The sequence below is a fragment of the Bos grunniens genome, chromosome 19 (genome assembly GCF_055505025.1).
Source record: "Bos grunniens cultivar Pamir isolate PY7600 chromosome 19, Bosgru_T2T1.0, whole genome shotgun sequence".
In the NCBI taxonomy this organism is placed as follows: Eukaryota; Metazoa; Chordata; class Mammalia; order Artiodactyla; family Bovidae; genus Bos; species Bos grunniens.
Genome location: NC_141183.1, coordinates 52,793,173 through 52,809,722, shown reverse-complemented (window position 1 = coordinate 52,809,722; position 16,550 = coordinate 52,793,173). Strand labels below are relative to the sequence as shown.

General features: G+C 37.2%; 1 protein-coding gene across 6 annotated transcripts in view; it reads left to right on the top strand.

Moving 5' to 3' along the window:
- VMP1 (vacuole membrane protein 1) overlaps positions 1-16,550 on the top strand; it is a 126,064-nt gene that overhangs the window by 6,379 nt on the left and 103,135 nt on the right. For 3 of the 6 annotated variants that reach the window (XM_086360582.1, XM_086360583.1, XM_086360587.1), the window contains exons 2-4: positions 9,992-10,093; positions 14,404-14,539; positions 15,680-15,770. In XM_086360582.1, the coding sequence (XP_086216708.1) occupies positions 10,018-10,093; positions 14,404-14,539; positions 15,680-15,770 (303 nt within the window). In that variant the 5' untranslated portion in view covers positions 9,992-10,017. Of the gene's footprint in view, positions 1-7,089; positions 7,211-8,361; positions 8,445-9,991; positions 10,094-14,403; positions 14,540-15,679; positions 15,771-16,550 lie in introns of those variants that run through there. The other 3 variants (XM_086360584.1, XM_086360585.1, XM_086360586.1) reach the window with 2 other exon arrangements.

Genomic DNA, 16,550 nt, shown 5'->3' with positions numbered 1-16,550 from the left:
GCCAACAAGAATCTTTTGAGAAGCCATCTTTTCTGTTTCTTGGTCAGTGTGTCTGTCTCCATGCCTGTAAAGCACATCTTCATTATTTATTACTCTAACGTATGTATAGAAAGATAGATATAGTCTGGATATAAGAACTTTGTCTGGGTTGGGAGGATCCCCTGGAGAAGGCAATGGCAGCCCACTCCAGTATTCTTGCCTGGAGAATCCCATGGATGGAGGAGCCTGGTGGGCTACAGTCCACAGGGTCGCAAAGAGTCAGACATGACTGAGTGACTTCACTTTAAGAACTTTGTCAGATATATATATTGCAAGTATTTTCTCTCATTCTATAGCTGACCTTTTTTTTTTTTTTCTTTAACAGTGTGTTTCAGAGAGCAAAAGTTTTTAAACCTGATGAAGTCCAGTTTATACATTTTTTTCCTTATGGTTCCTGCTTTTTAAATCCTAAGAAATATCTATCTACCCCAAGACTGCCAAAATTTTTTCTGTTTTTTTTTTAAAGAAGCTTTATAGTTTTAGTTCCTATGTTTAGATCTATGATCCATTTCAAATCAGTTGATCATATGGAAATAAGGGTCAATGTTCTTTTCTTTTATAAGACTATTCAGTTGAGTGGATATTCCTTTCAACATTAAATTGCCTTGTACTTTTGTTGAAAATTAATTGACCCTATGTGTGTGGGTCTGTTTCTGTATTCTCTACTCTGTTCTATTAATTTATGCCTGTCCTTTTGCCAAAGCCACACTATCATGAATACTGTAGCTTTATAGTAAAGCAAGTCTTAAAATCAGTTAGCACAAGTCTTCCACTTCTGTTGTTTATCCAAATTGTTTAGCTAGTCTAAATTCTGTGCTCTTCTATATAATTTTGAATCCATTTGTCACTTTGGATTTTTTTAAAAGCCTGCTTCAGTTTTTGTTTGAGATTGCCGTTAAAGCTATACATCAGCTTGAGGGAAATTGACATAGTAACAATATTGAGTCTTCCTAATGGTGAGCATGGTACATGTTTTCCCATTTATTTAGATCCTCCATGATTTCTTTTTAAAACCTTTTTAGAATAGGTCTTGTGCATATTTTGTCAAACTTACCTCTAAGTATTTCAGATGCTATTGTATGTGCACTTTTTAAAATTTAACTTTGTTTATTCCAAGTATATAATATTGATTTTGACCTTCTCCTGACTTTGCTAACATTTATTAATTCCAGTGGTTTTGAGCATTTTTCAGTTTTCTCTTATTTTGACCCAAGTTATTTAGAATTATGTGCATTAGCTGCTAAATATGTTCAAATCTTATATTTTTGTTGCTAAAGTTTGATGTAATTTCTAGGTTGAGAATGTGGCCTATGATGCCCATTGTTTAGAATTTTTTGTGACTTATTTCTTAGCTTAATAATCATAAGTGGTTTATGAAAAATATCTGTATTTTCTAATTGTCATATGCTGAATCTTGTACATATTCCCGCTCATATTTTATTGCTTAATTTTGTGGTTAATATCTTCTATTTTAACCAACATTACTGAATGTTTTGTTCTTGTTTTTTTGTTCGTTTGAAATATCAGTAATTAATAGTTGTTTTGAAATTTCCCGATATAATGTTGGATTTATTCATATCTTTGTGTATCTTTAACCTATTTTTATGTTATAAATTTTGGTGCTATATTCTTTTAGGTGAATTCAAATCTAGAATTGTTATATCTTCTTGATGAGTTGAACCTATTATCATTATGTTCTCTTTCCCTAATAATGACTTTTGCCATTTGTCGTATTTTCAACCTTTCTTTATCTTACTTTTAAAACCATGGAATTTTAAAAAATGTAATTGGCAGGGACTTCCCTGATGGTCCTCTTTCCACTGCAGGGGGTGAAGGTTCGATCCCTGGTTGGGGAACTAAGATTTTGATTATTTACATATTGGACTATTTGGACTTGTTGCTATCAAGTATTGTTTTGATGCTCCTCAACTTTAGAACACTTTAATCTTTTCTGATTTATATACCATTGCCCAAATTTCACAGTCTGTTTATAAATCACAAATTTTAGAACTATCTGGATTAAAGCCTTCATTTTGATATAAATAATCTGAAGCATGTACCCTTGTCATTTGAAGTCAAGTGACTTGACTTTTCATATTAATGACTTGTATAGAGCAGCTTATGTTCCTCAGGTATTTAGGGGCAATAAAATAGTGAGGTCTGTTAAGCAATCTGAATGTGAAAGTTTTGTCAGAGAAATATACAAACAGTAACAACCTGCAAATGAGTCAGTTTGAATAATGAGAAGCAATGGAGCTTAGTGTTCTCCATGGGGAACATTTATAAATGCTGCTGCTGCTGCTGCTGCTGCTAAGTCGCTTCAGTTGTGTCCGACTCTGTGCGACTCCACAGACAGCAGCCCACCAGGCTCCCCCGTCCCTGGGATTCTCAAGGCAAGAACACTGGAGTGGGTTGCCATTTCCTTCTCCAATGCATGAGAGTGAAAAATGAAAGTGAAGTCGCTCAGTCGTGTCCGACTCCTAGCGACCCCATGGACTGTAGCCCACCAGGCTCCTCCATCCATGGGGTTTTCCAGGCAAGAGTACCGGAGTGGGGTACCATTGCCCTCTCCATTATAAATGCTGGGACAAGCTAAACTTTTGAGACTTTTTTTTTTTTTTTTGGTCTTTTTTTTTTTTCCCCCTGTTACTCCAGAATTCATTGGTGAGAATTGAAAAATACTGTCGTTTGACTGTTTTGTGTAGTAGAAGAAATATTGAATTTGAGCTTGAGAAAGTGAGATTGAACTCTTACCTTGTCATTTATATGCTGCTGAGTTGCTGTTTGGGGCCCTTGGAGCCCTCAATTTCTCATTTGTAGAAGGCAAGTGTAAAAATGACTGTTTCCTACAAAATGTTAGTATCATATTAGCTACTCTTTATGCAACCTGTATATCACTGTACAGAAGTAGTTATTATTATAGAAATCCAAAACCCTGGCCTTGGTCTGAGTAGGATTCATAGACTCCTAGAGTAGGAAGAAAATTATGACAGTCTCTTAGTCTGTGTGCCTAATAATTGGATGAGGAAAGGGAGAGTCAGGGTGCAAAATGACATTCTGAAGGTCTCTCAGTTAGTGGAGTCTCCCAAATCTAGACTGTTAAATCCTTTTATTATCTTAATTCTTGACCTTACTCTCACTCTCCATCTTTTTGGTGAAAATGTTTTGCTAAGATTGCATTGGTTATAAAAAACTGAATGAACATTTAGAAATAGATTGAGAGAAAGTGAAAAATGGGATTTTTAGGTTGTAATTTTACAAGTTATGCATTTTGCCTATGATGATAAAATCGTGTTTTTACACCCAAAATCTATCAGACTTGCAAAAAGGGAGTTCCTAAAGTGTCTTTCAGGTTGTTTGTTGTTTTTTTTTAACTTGGATTTTTACGTAAAATGTAATTAAAAATTAGACCTGGAGCAGTGGCCTTTTTCAACAATTAGAAGACTTTGATGAGTTGCATATACTTTACATTTCGCTTCATTAAGTTGAGGGATATTTTCAGCCAGAAACATATACTTATAACCTGCTAACCCATTATTAGGAGATTTATTGAAATTCTGAATGCTTTTAAATTGTTAACTAACTTGGGATTTTAATTTTTTTAATTTCCACAAACTTTAGAAAGTTCACAAAGATTCAAGGAATATTTTTCATATATTCTCATTCAAATTATGAATTTTCAGAGAACAGATGGTTGGACTGTCCATGTGATGGAGACTCTCTGGCTCAGAGCCGGATGATCTGATAACCACTCTGATACTATGCATGGTGTTGGAATTATCTTTGCCTTTCTGCTCCTGTACAAACAGAAAGCTGGGTCAGAACCTCACTGGTCAAGATGTATTACTCTTCGCTTACAGTATTTATTTATTATGTTTCCAAGGAGAAATTGCAGTTTCTTAATCTTTTTTTAGGGAAGTCTACAACTATTTTGGAATGGTCTGTGACTGAATATACTAAATAATCCAACCAGGGACACACACTCTAAAAGCAAAGAAGTTTACCAAAAGATGTAATATTCTCAGGTTGGCTGTCTTTGTGTGCCTTGTACGAAAAACACTGTAGTTTTATTGAGAAAGCTGACTTAATATTTTTATGAGAAAGTAGAATCATGTGGATAGATGGTTTTCTTAAAAGGAAGTATATTCATTTTATTTTGGAATTCAGTGATGAAGAAAATTCACTACTCTGTTTTCTTTTTATTTTCATCTTGGTAAATTCTCCAGTAAGTCTTGTGTCATTCAGTAAGTTGTATTTTCATGACATCCTCCAGTGTTTTTTGTGTCACATTAGGGGACTCACAGTAATTTAGTTTTACATTGTTTTTGCCTTACAAGTGTAGCTAATGTTTAAAATGAATGGAGCATTATAGTCTTAGTACACTGGATGTACAGCCTACAAAGAACCTTTGTGAGCTGCTTTTAGCAGTTTTCTGAGCACTTCTGCCAGAAACAAAAAAACCCCACATATTTTAATATCAACCTTAGGTTTTAAGTGTGCTTCAGCTGTATTTAAAATCTGCTAGTTACAGCCTTTTAAAGCATTTCTTGTTATCTAGATATATTTTCACAGTGAAAATTATTTGACGTTTGAGTTAATCTGCTTTCGTATTTTTGTCTTCTCATCCCATCTATAGACCTGTAGAGTTTATTTCAACAATTTTATTCTTAGAAACAAAACTACGATGCATGCTATTCAAATCGATATCATAACAGTCTGTGCAAGGCTGCATTGAATGTCAGGAATATGTCTATGTGCTAGGTTCCTTTTTGAGGAGATTTCAGTCTTTTAAACAGGCTAGTAATTGGGTTTATTCCCACATCCAGGGATCTGACTGACAATATTTAGTAACAGATTTTCAGAATTTGTGCTACTTCATTAAACTGAAAAGCGGCTCTCCTTAAAACTGTTTATTTCCTCTTTCCCTTGATACATTGGCTAGAGCTTTTTTGTTGTTGTTCAGCCACCCAGTCGTGTCCGACTCTTTGCAACCCCATGGACTGCAGGACATCAGGCCTCTCTGTCCCTTACCATCTCCCAAAGTTTGCCCAAGTTCATGTCCATTGCATCAGAGGTGCCATACAGCTATCTCATCTTCTGATGCCCTCGTCTCCTTCTGCCCTCAATCTTTCCCAGCATCAGGGACTTTTCCAGTGAGTCAGCTGTTTGCATCAGATGACCAAAATATGGGAGTCTCAACTTCAGCAACAGTCCTTTCAACAAGTATTCAGAGTTTATTTCCCTGAAGGTTGACTGGGTTGGTCTCCTTGCTGTCCAAGGGACTCTCAGGAGACTTCTCAGCACCATAGTTCAAAGGCATCAATCCCTCGGCCCTCCTCCTCCTTTACTGTCCAGCTCTCCCAACTGTACATGACCACTGGGAAGACCACAGCCTTGACTGCACATATGGGCCTTTGTGGGCAGAGTATTGTCTCTGCTTTTCAACACGCTGTCTAGGTTTGTCATAGTATTCTTGCCAAGAAGCAAAGTCTGCTTTTTTACCCTATAATGATTTTTAACAGATTGTCCTTTTGGTACTTTTCAAAGTGGTTGCATTGATGAAAAATAATTCATTTTTGTTATCTAGCATAATAAACCAAGATCTTTCTGTCGATGCTTCTGTAAAAATCAGTTGTGCAGGCTCTTGAATATTATAGAAAGATGGAAACCAAGTGCCTGTAAATGAATACTCGGGCAGTATTGACTATGGTTGTTTTGGAAAACTGAGACATTCCTGGAAGGGGTGTAGAGAAGCTAACATTAAGTGCCTGCTGTGTGCCAGCCAGACTCTGTGCAGGACAATTATATATAATTGTTCTGAAAGTAGAGAAAAGAAACCAGAGTCCCCAGAGCAACACGAAGAACATTTAAGGATGACATGAAAATAGGAATGGGGATATTTTACGAGTAAACTCAAATGCAAAAGCTTAAATTACTTACCCAAGGTTATGCAACTAGTAAGTGATGTTGGTAGGATTTTTTTTTAGCTCCAAGGAAATAAAACTACTTTCAGGTGGGAAGGAGAACAGAATCAGAATAGCATGGATGCATTAGTCGTGAAGAATGGAGTACAGGTGAAATGCTGCTGGCCCTGATTTGGCCTCTGACCAGTCGAGACATATTGGCAGCTTTGGGGCACCGAGTTAATGTTTTCAGTTCTGGAGGCTGGAAGTCCAGAATTAAGGTGCCAGCTCTCTTCTTGGCTGGTATGTGGCTGTCTTCTTTGTGTGTGCTCACATGACATTGCCTTTGTATGCATACATACATAGAAAGAGAGAAGTCTCTGGTGTCTCTTTTCTCCTCTTCTAAGGACACCACGTCTATCTGATTAGGGTCTCACCCTTAGGACCTCATTTAACCTTAATTACCTGCTTAAAAGCCCCAACTATAAAATAAATACAGTCACTTTGGGGATTAGAACTTCAGCGTATAAGGGCGGGGGAGGTACAATTCAGCACATAACTAGCATATTCTCCTGTAAGTGTGTAATTCTCTCCTTATGTAATTGAGTAATTATGGCATAAGAAATTTCTATTTGGTCTTTGTCCCAGTTCCAGGCACAAAGCTCCCCAATCCTTTGTAGTTTTCCTGAGTGATGTAAGTGAAAGGAGCACCTTTCATTCTAATGAGGCAACTTCTGTTGGGCCCGCTGTTACCTCCAGGGTGGGGACTGGTCACCAAAAAAAAACCTAGACGTGATTAGAGGGTTTGATCTTTCACCCTCGTCTCCCAACCTCTAGTAGGGGAGTGGGGCTAGAGGTTGGCAAAAGGTTTTCAAAAACTGTTTTTTAAACTGTGAATTTATTTTGTTTGTAAAGAAGTCGACAAATTAACTTAGTCTCTTACGTTATTTCTTACAAAACAAAATTCCAGACTTTTTTTCTAGAGAATTTTTTGAGTAGGAAATGTCAGTGGACTGTTTTCTTCTTTAGCATATTGTGTAAGAACACAGTATTTGCTCAAATAAAAGTTCCTCTTGAAATGTCTTGTAAAACGTCTCTGAGTGGTTGCATAATACCATTGCTATTAAGTAAGAACTTAAACAGACCCAGGTTGTTTTGAATAAAACTTTGTCTCTCAAAGAAGATACCATGGGAAAGAGTAAGACTGGGGAAATGAGTTACTGGTATTTTGTAGGGGGAAAGGTTTTAGAGTGTGTCCTTCATAACACGTAAGCTCTTTTCTGCCTTCTTACATCTTTGCATCACAAGTTAATTAAATGTTCTTTATTGTGATGTAGGTAAATGGCTGTTCATCTCAAAAATGAATTGCCTGCAGAATTTGACTGAATATGAGTTTGCAGTTTTAAGTCTTTACAGAACTTATTATGTATGAATGATTAGAAGATGGAAAATCTTTAACTTCATGTTGAATGACTAGAAGATGGAAAATCTTTAACTTCTTTATTATATGGTTCATTTAAGATATATTCAGTTAATTTTATTAATAAAACCAGAAAGCATGATTTGTGGAATAGATTTGTATTTTTTAAACCTATTGTGATGGTTTGATCATATAGATTTTCACAAATTATCTTCACATTTTTTTGTAATTGCTTGTCTTTTGAAAATATTGTCACAGAAGTATGACTTAAGTTTACAGAATCAAGTTTCAGCTTCTATGACTACTATGAATGTATTGCCTTCTGAGCTCCCATACTTTATCCTGTACTTTCTGTCTCCTTATTGTTGGAGGAGTTTGTAATTTCCTCAGTTCTGTCTTGTCGCAACAAAAATTTGAAGCAACTGGACAGACCAGCATTACAGCCCTTGGACCGACCAGTGTTACAGCTCTTTGTTACGGCTCAGTTTTATTTACAAAGCAAAGGAAAATATATCCTTGAGGCGTGAGGGCATGCCAACCCAAAAGACATGAAGAGAAGAGAGGCCCCAGCCCATTTTTGGGTCCTCTTTTTATATGCTTTTTTCTCCTCCTCCTGGGCCTGCCCTGTGTAAATTGGGCTAGCCTTGGAGTGCTGGTTGTTTTACCTGAGGTCCTCACTCCGGTTTTCCGACCTTTGTTCTACCTAACATTATCATCATTGTAACTGGTATATATTGAGTGCCTATAAAAGATGAGCCAATATTAGTATTTTATGTATATTATTTTATTTAATCCTCAGAGTACCTTTTGAAGAAACTGATATATAGAGAGATGTAAAAACTTGCCAAAGCTTAAAATAGATACTGGGAAGTTTGGATTTGAATCCAGTTCTGTTAGATTCCAAAACCTGTTTTCTTTCTGCTAAGTTATTTACTGTATATCTATTTCATTGTTTTATGTTATAATTGAAGTCTTGTGTTCATCTGGTTTCCCTGCTAGACTATGACCTGCTGGAGGATAAGGATCTTCTGGTATTCACGTTTGTGTCTTCAGTGGCCATTGCTGACCCCAGAACTTTTATAGTGAGTGTTGGATGAAAGACACTGATGTAACTTATGTGGTAGCCATGAGGCTTGTGCTATGAAGTACTTTCTCTCATACAGACAGTTGCTAGGTTTACTGCTTCATATACCTGCCCTTTTGGTGTATTGCCATTTATGGTTATATGCACACTAGCATGCCCAAACACACTCCTTCATTGTCATCAATTCTGTGGACATGAGAATTTTTGTTCTCCTTTTGTAGATCCAAAGAATCAAGATCTAGAAAAAATGAGACTTAAAATCACGCAACTAGTTAGTAGCAAATCTGGTGTGCAAATCCGGATTTTAGACTCACAGTCCTCTGCTCCAGGCTCTCCATCTGTGCTGAGGGAAACCTGTGCTTTATTTCCTGATATGTTAATTTGTTTATTGAAAAATGAAGGCAACAAAAAAAGGTGTCCAGAAATGGATTGTGTCTAAAAGAAGAAACCTTCTGTTGGAGTAATCAATGTAGGCTTTTTCTTCAGCCTTTATAATCTTACATTTGTTTTCCTTTATGAAGCCTAAAGTATGGTTGGAATTTTAGCCAAGGGATAAAATAGTTCTAACAAACAAAGTGTAGGAAGATTGAACCCATGACCACGTCATATTCTCATCAGCTGAGTCTAAATCTAGCAGGACTCACGGCACGTGCAGAGGACTCAGCACTGATGAAGTGATACACATTTTAAGTAGCAAGATGTGCTTTACTGGCACCTGAAAGAGTGATACAGGCACAGGTAATCTTATGTTTTTGTATGGAATAATTACATCAGCACCGTTTATATGTTGTAATTTAGAGAGTTTAAGTAAAAGATTTACATCTATACTTGTAATATAAAGTATAATATGACAAGTCCATTTAAATACTCACTCATTCTTGGCTGCCTCAGGTCTCAGTTGAGGCACACAGGCTCAGTAGTTAGGCAGGGCGTGTGGGGCCTTAGTCCCTGACCAGGGGCTGGAACCATGTCCCCTGCATGGGAAGGCGGGCTCTTAACCACTGCACCACCAGGCAAGTCCTTAAAGAGTACATTTAACTCATCTTAAACGTTTAAAATTTTCACCTTCTATGCCTGTACATTTTTTTTCTTTCAGTAGAATTGCTTGCTAAATATAATGAATCTTGGATCTGTTGTCAACATTTTTAACATGTTTGATAATGTAATCTTTTTTTTTTTTAAAGTAATTCCAAAGGACTGAAAGATTGGTAAAATTTGAGTAGATAGTATGTATGGTATTAATGAATCAGAAAGACTTTAGACCTTTTAAGTTATCTGTTTGAAGGTACTAGTATTTTATAACCTTCTGTGGACAAATTGCCTCCAGATTTTAATCTGGAAAAGCACTGGGATAGCCGTTTGGAAAAGGATTGCAACAACATGGCTTTTATATGTTTAAGACTTCTACTAGAGAAAATTAAGGTGTCAGCACGTTGAGATAGCAGGTGGGGATTCCTACCATGTGGTTTCTGTATTGTTTCATTCAGCCACAGATGCAAGGCAGAAATATGTAACATAGCACTGGATTTTATTTTGTTTTATTAGCTCCTCAAGAGTTATTGATCTATGAAATGGCAGAGAATGGACAAAATTGTGACCAGAGACGTGTAGCAATGAACAAGGAACAATATAATGGAAACTTCACAGGTAAAGGATGGTGGTTTGAAGGGAGAAGATCTGTGGGTTTAAATGATATCCTTTTCATTGGAATAAAATTCAAATATATCTAATATATATTATCTTTTGTTAATAAAATAATATATAGTAATATAAAATACATCAAATTCTTATAAATCTTGTAAAAGATTATCTTTTGTTTCATCTTCATAGTAAATTAAATTATGGATGTATAAGGGCCTATAAGGTGATTTTTCACAGTGATAGCAGAAGCAGCTTGGCCATAGTCACAACAGCAGTGTTCTAGACACAAAATTCTTGCTTTTTAATCTTATGGTGTGGTAAATATTTATTGGATTTTGTTTGCCATTCAGTTCTATCATGCTATTTTGTAACCTTAGAAATACATTATAAATTTATTTATTATGCTAATTGTAATTTTTGTAATTATCCAAAAAGTCAGAATGTGATTATTGTGTATTTCTTTTTAAATTTTAGTTTGAGACAAATAAATTTTTATTTTAATTGAATTAGGAATTTGTGGTAAATTTCAATATGCTGCTGCTGCTGCTAAGTCGCTTCAGTCGTGTCCAATTCTGTGCTACCCCATAGACGGCAGCCCACCAGGCTCCCCCTCCCTGGGATTCTCCAGGCAAGAACACTGGAGTGGGTTGCCATTTCCTTCTCCAATGCATGAAAGTGAAAAGTGAAAGTGAAGTCACTCTGCCGTGCCTGACTCTTAGCGACTCCATGGGCTGCAGCCTACCAGGCTCCTCCGTCCATGGGATTCTCCAGGCAAGAGTACTGGAGTGGGGTGCCATTGCCTTCTCTTAAATTTCAGTATATTTGACTCTTATTTATACATTTACCCTAAAAATTACAGTTACCATTTATATAGACAACATAAGTAAGAACTTTCCTTTATGTGTTTAAAAGAAAGTGAAAGGTTTTCCTTTTCTGTTAATTGTAATGATTTGCTTTTTAACTTGATCATTTGACATCTCAAACACATTGCAAATAATATCAGTACTTCAGCAGGGTTATAATTCTGTCATAGAAATCTTCTGGAAGGACTGAAAGCTTTCTGAAGTAGTAGTCCCCATCTGTTCATTTTGATCACTACATTGCTTTGCACAATGTGTTTGCAGCACTTAACTGACTCTTGGGTTACTTTGGTTGTCAATAAATTTTGTATCATTTCACCATGAGTCTCAGGATTCAGAGATAGGCATTGCCTGTATCACAGTGTCGTCCCATTCGGAGCTTTCACATGTCATTTTTTCACTCCTTTCAGCAAGCACATGCATTTGTATATTCTTCTTCTATTGCCTACACCTTTGGAATTTAAAATTAATGTGAGAATGGCACACTTACTGTTCTGTACCATGGTGTGCATTTGTTTGAGATTTTTAACTTGCTATTTTCTAGAGATTGTACATGAAGAACTTATTCTTTTTTCTTTGTGTATTTTGGGCTGCACTAGACTTCGTTGCTGCGTGCGGGCTTACTCTTCATGGCACTGCACAGGCTCCTCATTGCTGTGGTTTCTTGTTGCAGGGCACAGGCTCAATAGTTGTGGCCCACGTGCTTCATTGCTCCACAGCATGTGGGATCTTCCCAGACCATGGCTTGAACCAGAGTCCTCTGCTTTGGCAGGTGGATTCTTATCCACTGAACCACCAGGAAAGTCCCAAGAACTTATTCTTTATTGCGGCTGCTTAGTGTTCTGTTGTTCAGGTATAACATATTTTAATCACTCCTCCATCTTATTAAAGCAAATAACACCGCACTGAATAAACTTGTACAAAAGTCATTTCTCCTTACACCTAATCATTCTCCTAAGTAGAATTATTCAGTGACAGTTCAGTTCAGTTCAGTTGCTCAGTCAAGTCCGACTCCTTGCGACCCCATGGACTGCAGCACGCCAGGCCTCCCTGTCCATCACCAACTCCTGGAGTTTACCCAAACTCATCTCCATTGATTGAGTCAGTGATACCATCCAACCATCTCATCCTCTGTTGTCCCCTTCTCCTCCCGCCTTCAATCTTTCCCAGCATCCGGGCCTTTTCCAGTGAGTCACCTCTTTGCATCAGGTGGCTGAAGTATTGGAGTTTCAGCTTCAACATCAGTCCTTCCAGTGAAGACTCAGGACTGATCTCCTTTAGGATGGACTGGTTGGATCTCCTTGCAGTCCAAGGGACTCTCAAGATTCTTCTCCAAAACCGTAGTTCAAAAGCATCAATTCTTCAGAGCTCAGCTTTCTTTATATATAGTCCAACTCTCACATCCATACGTGACTTCTGGAAAAACCATAGCCTTGACTTGACAGACTGTTGTTGGCGAAGTAATGTCAAAGTTGGTCATAACTTTGCTTTTTAATATGCTGTCTAGGTTGCTCATAACTTTGCTTCTAAGGAGCAGCCGTCTTTTAATTTTATGGCTGTGGTCACCATCTGCACTGATTTTGGAGGCCCCCAAAATAAAGTCTGCCACTGTTTCTACTGTTTCCCCATCTATTTGCCTTGAAGTCATGGGACCAGATGCCATGATCTTAGTTTTCTGAATGTTGAGCTTTAAGCCAACTTTTTCACTCTCCTTTTTCACTTTCATCAAGAGGCTCTTCACTTCTTTGCTTTCTGCCATAAGGGTGGTGTCATCTGCATATCTGAGGTTATTGATACTTCTCCTGGCAATCTTGATTCCAGCTTGTGCTTCATCCACCCTGGCATTTTACATGATGTGTTCTGCATATAAGTTAAATAAGCAGGGTGACAATATACAGCCTTGACATACTCCTTTTCCTATTTGGAACCAGTCTGTTGTTCCATGTCTAGTTCTAACTGTTGCTTCCTGACCTGCATACAGATTTCTCAAGAGGCAGGTCAGGTGGTCTGGTGTTCCCATCTCTTTGAGAATTTTCCACAGTTTGTTGTGATCCACACAGTCAAAGGCTTTGGCATAGTCAATAAAGCAGAAATAGATGTTTTTCTGAAACTTTCTTGCTTTTTCGATGATCCAGCGGATGTTGGCAATTTGATCTCTGGTTCCTCTGCCTTTCCTAAAACCAGCTTGAACATCTGGAAGTTTACGATTCATGTATTGTTGAAGCCTCACTTGGAGAATTTTGAGCATTACTTTGCTAGCATGTGAGATGAGTGCAATTGTGCAGTAGTTTGAGCATGCTTTGACATTGCTTTTCTTAGGGATTGGAATGAAAACTGACCTTTTCCAGTCCTGTGGCCACTGCTGAGTTTTCCAAATTTGCTGGCATATTGAGTGCAGCACTTTCACAGCAGCATCTTTCAGGATTTGAAATAGCTCAACTGGAGAGTATATGCATTTATAATTTCAAGAGATGATGCCAAGAGATTTATTATTATTTACAATAATAAGTAACCTTAATTGTACATATATATACATGTATTAACTCATTTAATCTTTAACAAGACCCTAAAAAGTAACTACTGTTTTTATTTTAGCGAAGAGAAAACTGAGGCACGGAAAGGTTAACTGGCTTTGACCAGTAGGTGGCAGAGCCAGGGTTTGATGTCCCTTCACAAGGTTTTTTTAGAGCAGAACCTGCTGGTCTTCCCTGATATCTCAGATGGTAAAGAATCTGCCTGCAATGCAGGAGACCCGGGTTTAGTCCCTGAGTTGGGAACACCCCCTGGAGAAGGCAATAACAACCCACTCCAGTATTCTTGCCTGGAGCATTCCATGGACATAAGAGCTTAGCAGGCTATAGTCCATGGGATCGCAGAGAGTCGGAAATGACTAAGTGACTAACACTACTACTACTAGTTGGCCTTCACATTTTGAGCTCTAAATCACTTTGTTCTATGATATGATGCTAAATTGCCCTTCACAGAAAGTGGACTAATTTAGTATTCCAGTAATGTATGGGCTTCCGAGGTGGCTCAGATGGTAAAGTGTCTGCCTGCTATGCTGGAGACCTGGGTTTGATCCCTGGGTTAGGAAAATCCCCTGGAGAAGGAAATGGCAACCCACTCCAGTACTCTTGCCTAGAAAATTCTATGGACGGAGGAGCCTGGTAGGCTACAGTCCATAGGGTCGCAAAGAGTCAGACATGACTGAGGGACTTCACTTTGACTTTCAGTAATGTGTAAGAGAAACTTGTGTCCTGACTCTAAAATAATTCCAAAAAGAATGATAAGAGTAGAACAGCAGGACATAGCCTAGACTTGGCACAGTGTGAATCCGGTTGTTTGCTTTTGAGGTTTCTATGCAGTCCTTCAAACATGGGATAGGAAGATAGGTGAGTTTTGAGAGTGACTGGGAAAAGTAGCATCCTGTTTTAACTTCTGCACTAATTTTTTCAGACCCCTCTTCAGTGAATGAAAAGAAGAGGAGGGATCGAGAAGAAAGACAGAATATTGTCCTGTGGAGACAGCCACTCATTACCTTGCAGTATTTTTCTCTGGAAACCCTAGTAATCTTGAAGGAATGGACCTCAAAGTAAAGAGTCTTCCATTAACTTTTATATAAACTGTTTTTACTAATTCTAGAAGTCTTCAGCAATCTCCTATTCCTGCGACCTGCTCTATCAAAATGGATTAATTAAATTTAGAATGTTATAGGAACATATATATTTTCCTTTTTATATGTAGTTTGAAGAAAAATAGATTAGGGAAACACTGCTATTTGTTCACTGGATTATTACAGTTGACCATTGTCTCCTATTGAATCCTTTAGGCAAAGGAGAACCCTAAAAACGAAAGTTTTTTCTTCTGGCTTTACCTTCAGGAGAAATCAGGCCTGTGTACGATACACTGATTCTTTAGCAGGTCAAGGTTCAGGATACGTGGCACTACTGATAGTTTGAGCCAATGAAAAGGACTCTGCCATGGAAATTGTGTTCTGTCTTTGACTTTAGTACTTGTAAGCCCTGTTTCTGATATCATAAAGAGCAAGTTGAACTTTTAATTGCCTTAATCATTTTATGGTTTACCTTTCCAAGATATCTGTAATAATATCTTACATTTTTATTGTACTTGCGGTTTATAAAGTATTTTGTAACACTTTTTAGTTCATTTGATTCTTCTAGCAATTCTGCGAAGAAGGTAAAATAAATATACGATCATTATGATTTTAAAAACAAGGAACAGAATCAGATTGGTTGAGTGTCTTACTCCAAGTGCAGTACTTTAGAGACTCTGATCCAAGTCCTCTGACTAAAGGCTAAAGCCCTATGCAGTATATACTTGTTCAAATTCATTTCTAGTTGGAGGATAATAGCTTTACAGTGTTGTGTTGGTTTCTGCCATACAGCAGCATGGATCAGCCAGAAGTATACATATATCCTCTTAGTCCTGTCACAATTAGAGGCTGGAGTATATACAAGCAATTTGGGGGTATAGGGAGGGCGGCAGTGGGGTTTCTAGTGAGAAATTAGATTCTGTACCCATGTATCTTGTTTATTCTCTTCTGTACATCAAGAGACTATAGTCTGTAAGAGCAAAAGAGCTCAGTCCACCAAGAACCACTTCTAAACCTGAGCTAAAAAACTTCATTGTTTAAGTGAGAAATGTCTTGAGAGTGATGAATCCTAAAAACGAGACTGTGATGTATCTCATTTTTTTTTGTTTTGTTTTTAAGATTATGGCATCGTCAAAGCATTGTGGTGTCTTTTTTACTGCTGCTTGCTGTGCTTACAGCTACGTATTATGTTGAAGGAGCACATCAACAGGTATGAGGTTCAGTGCTGTTCTTGTTCCTTCCCGAATCCCAGGCAGTTTCAGAATGGAACTGTTTTGGGATTTGTTGTGGGTTTCGTTGATTTTTTAAAAAAACTTATTTTACAAGTGATATCTTAATGTCTTATTTTTAAGGTCAAATATTAAAAATATTCTTACGGTAGTTCATGGCTGCTCAGTATTTGGTATATATCATTCCTTTTTACCTTTAAGGATTTAAATGTAACTTTCTAAGCAGTGTTTAGTCAAAGCAGCATGAATTCCTTAATCACTACCAGAGTCTTCATATTTTCTATACTGTGACCTATCAAAGCTCATATACTCATCCTAGACTGAAAGTTTGGTTTTATATGTATAAAGTGGGGGGAAGTTCGCTTGCCTGTTGTTTATAAGTACAGCATAAATGAAGGGAAAATAGGACATTTTGTTAATAACTTTTGTTAAAATAGCAAAATGTTCATGTATTCTGATAGGAAATAGTTCTAAAAGGGTACCATTTCACATGTTAGAGCAGTTTACCTCTATATTCATCAAAATGCCAATGGTGATTATCTTTGGTAGGGTGGAGATTATGAACGATAGTTGTTTTTTACTTTATATATTTCAACTTGTCTGTAATAAACATATATTGCTTGTAAAATTAGGAAACAATAAATGGCATTAAAAGGAGGGGGGTGAAGCAGTTTGCTTCTAATCAGAGAAGTTTTTATACATATAAATGCAGGTTTTAAATATATTTTAAAGAAATCTGTGTGTGCTATTAAGAGTTCCCA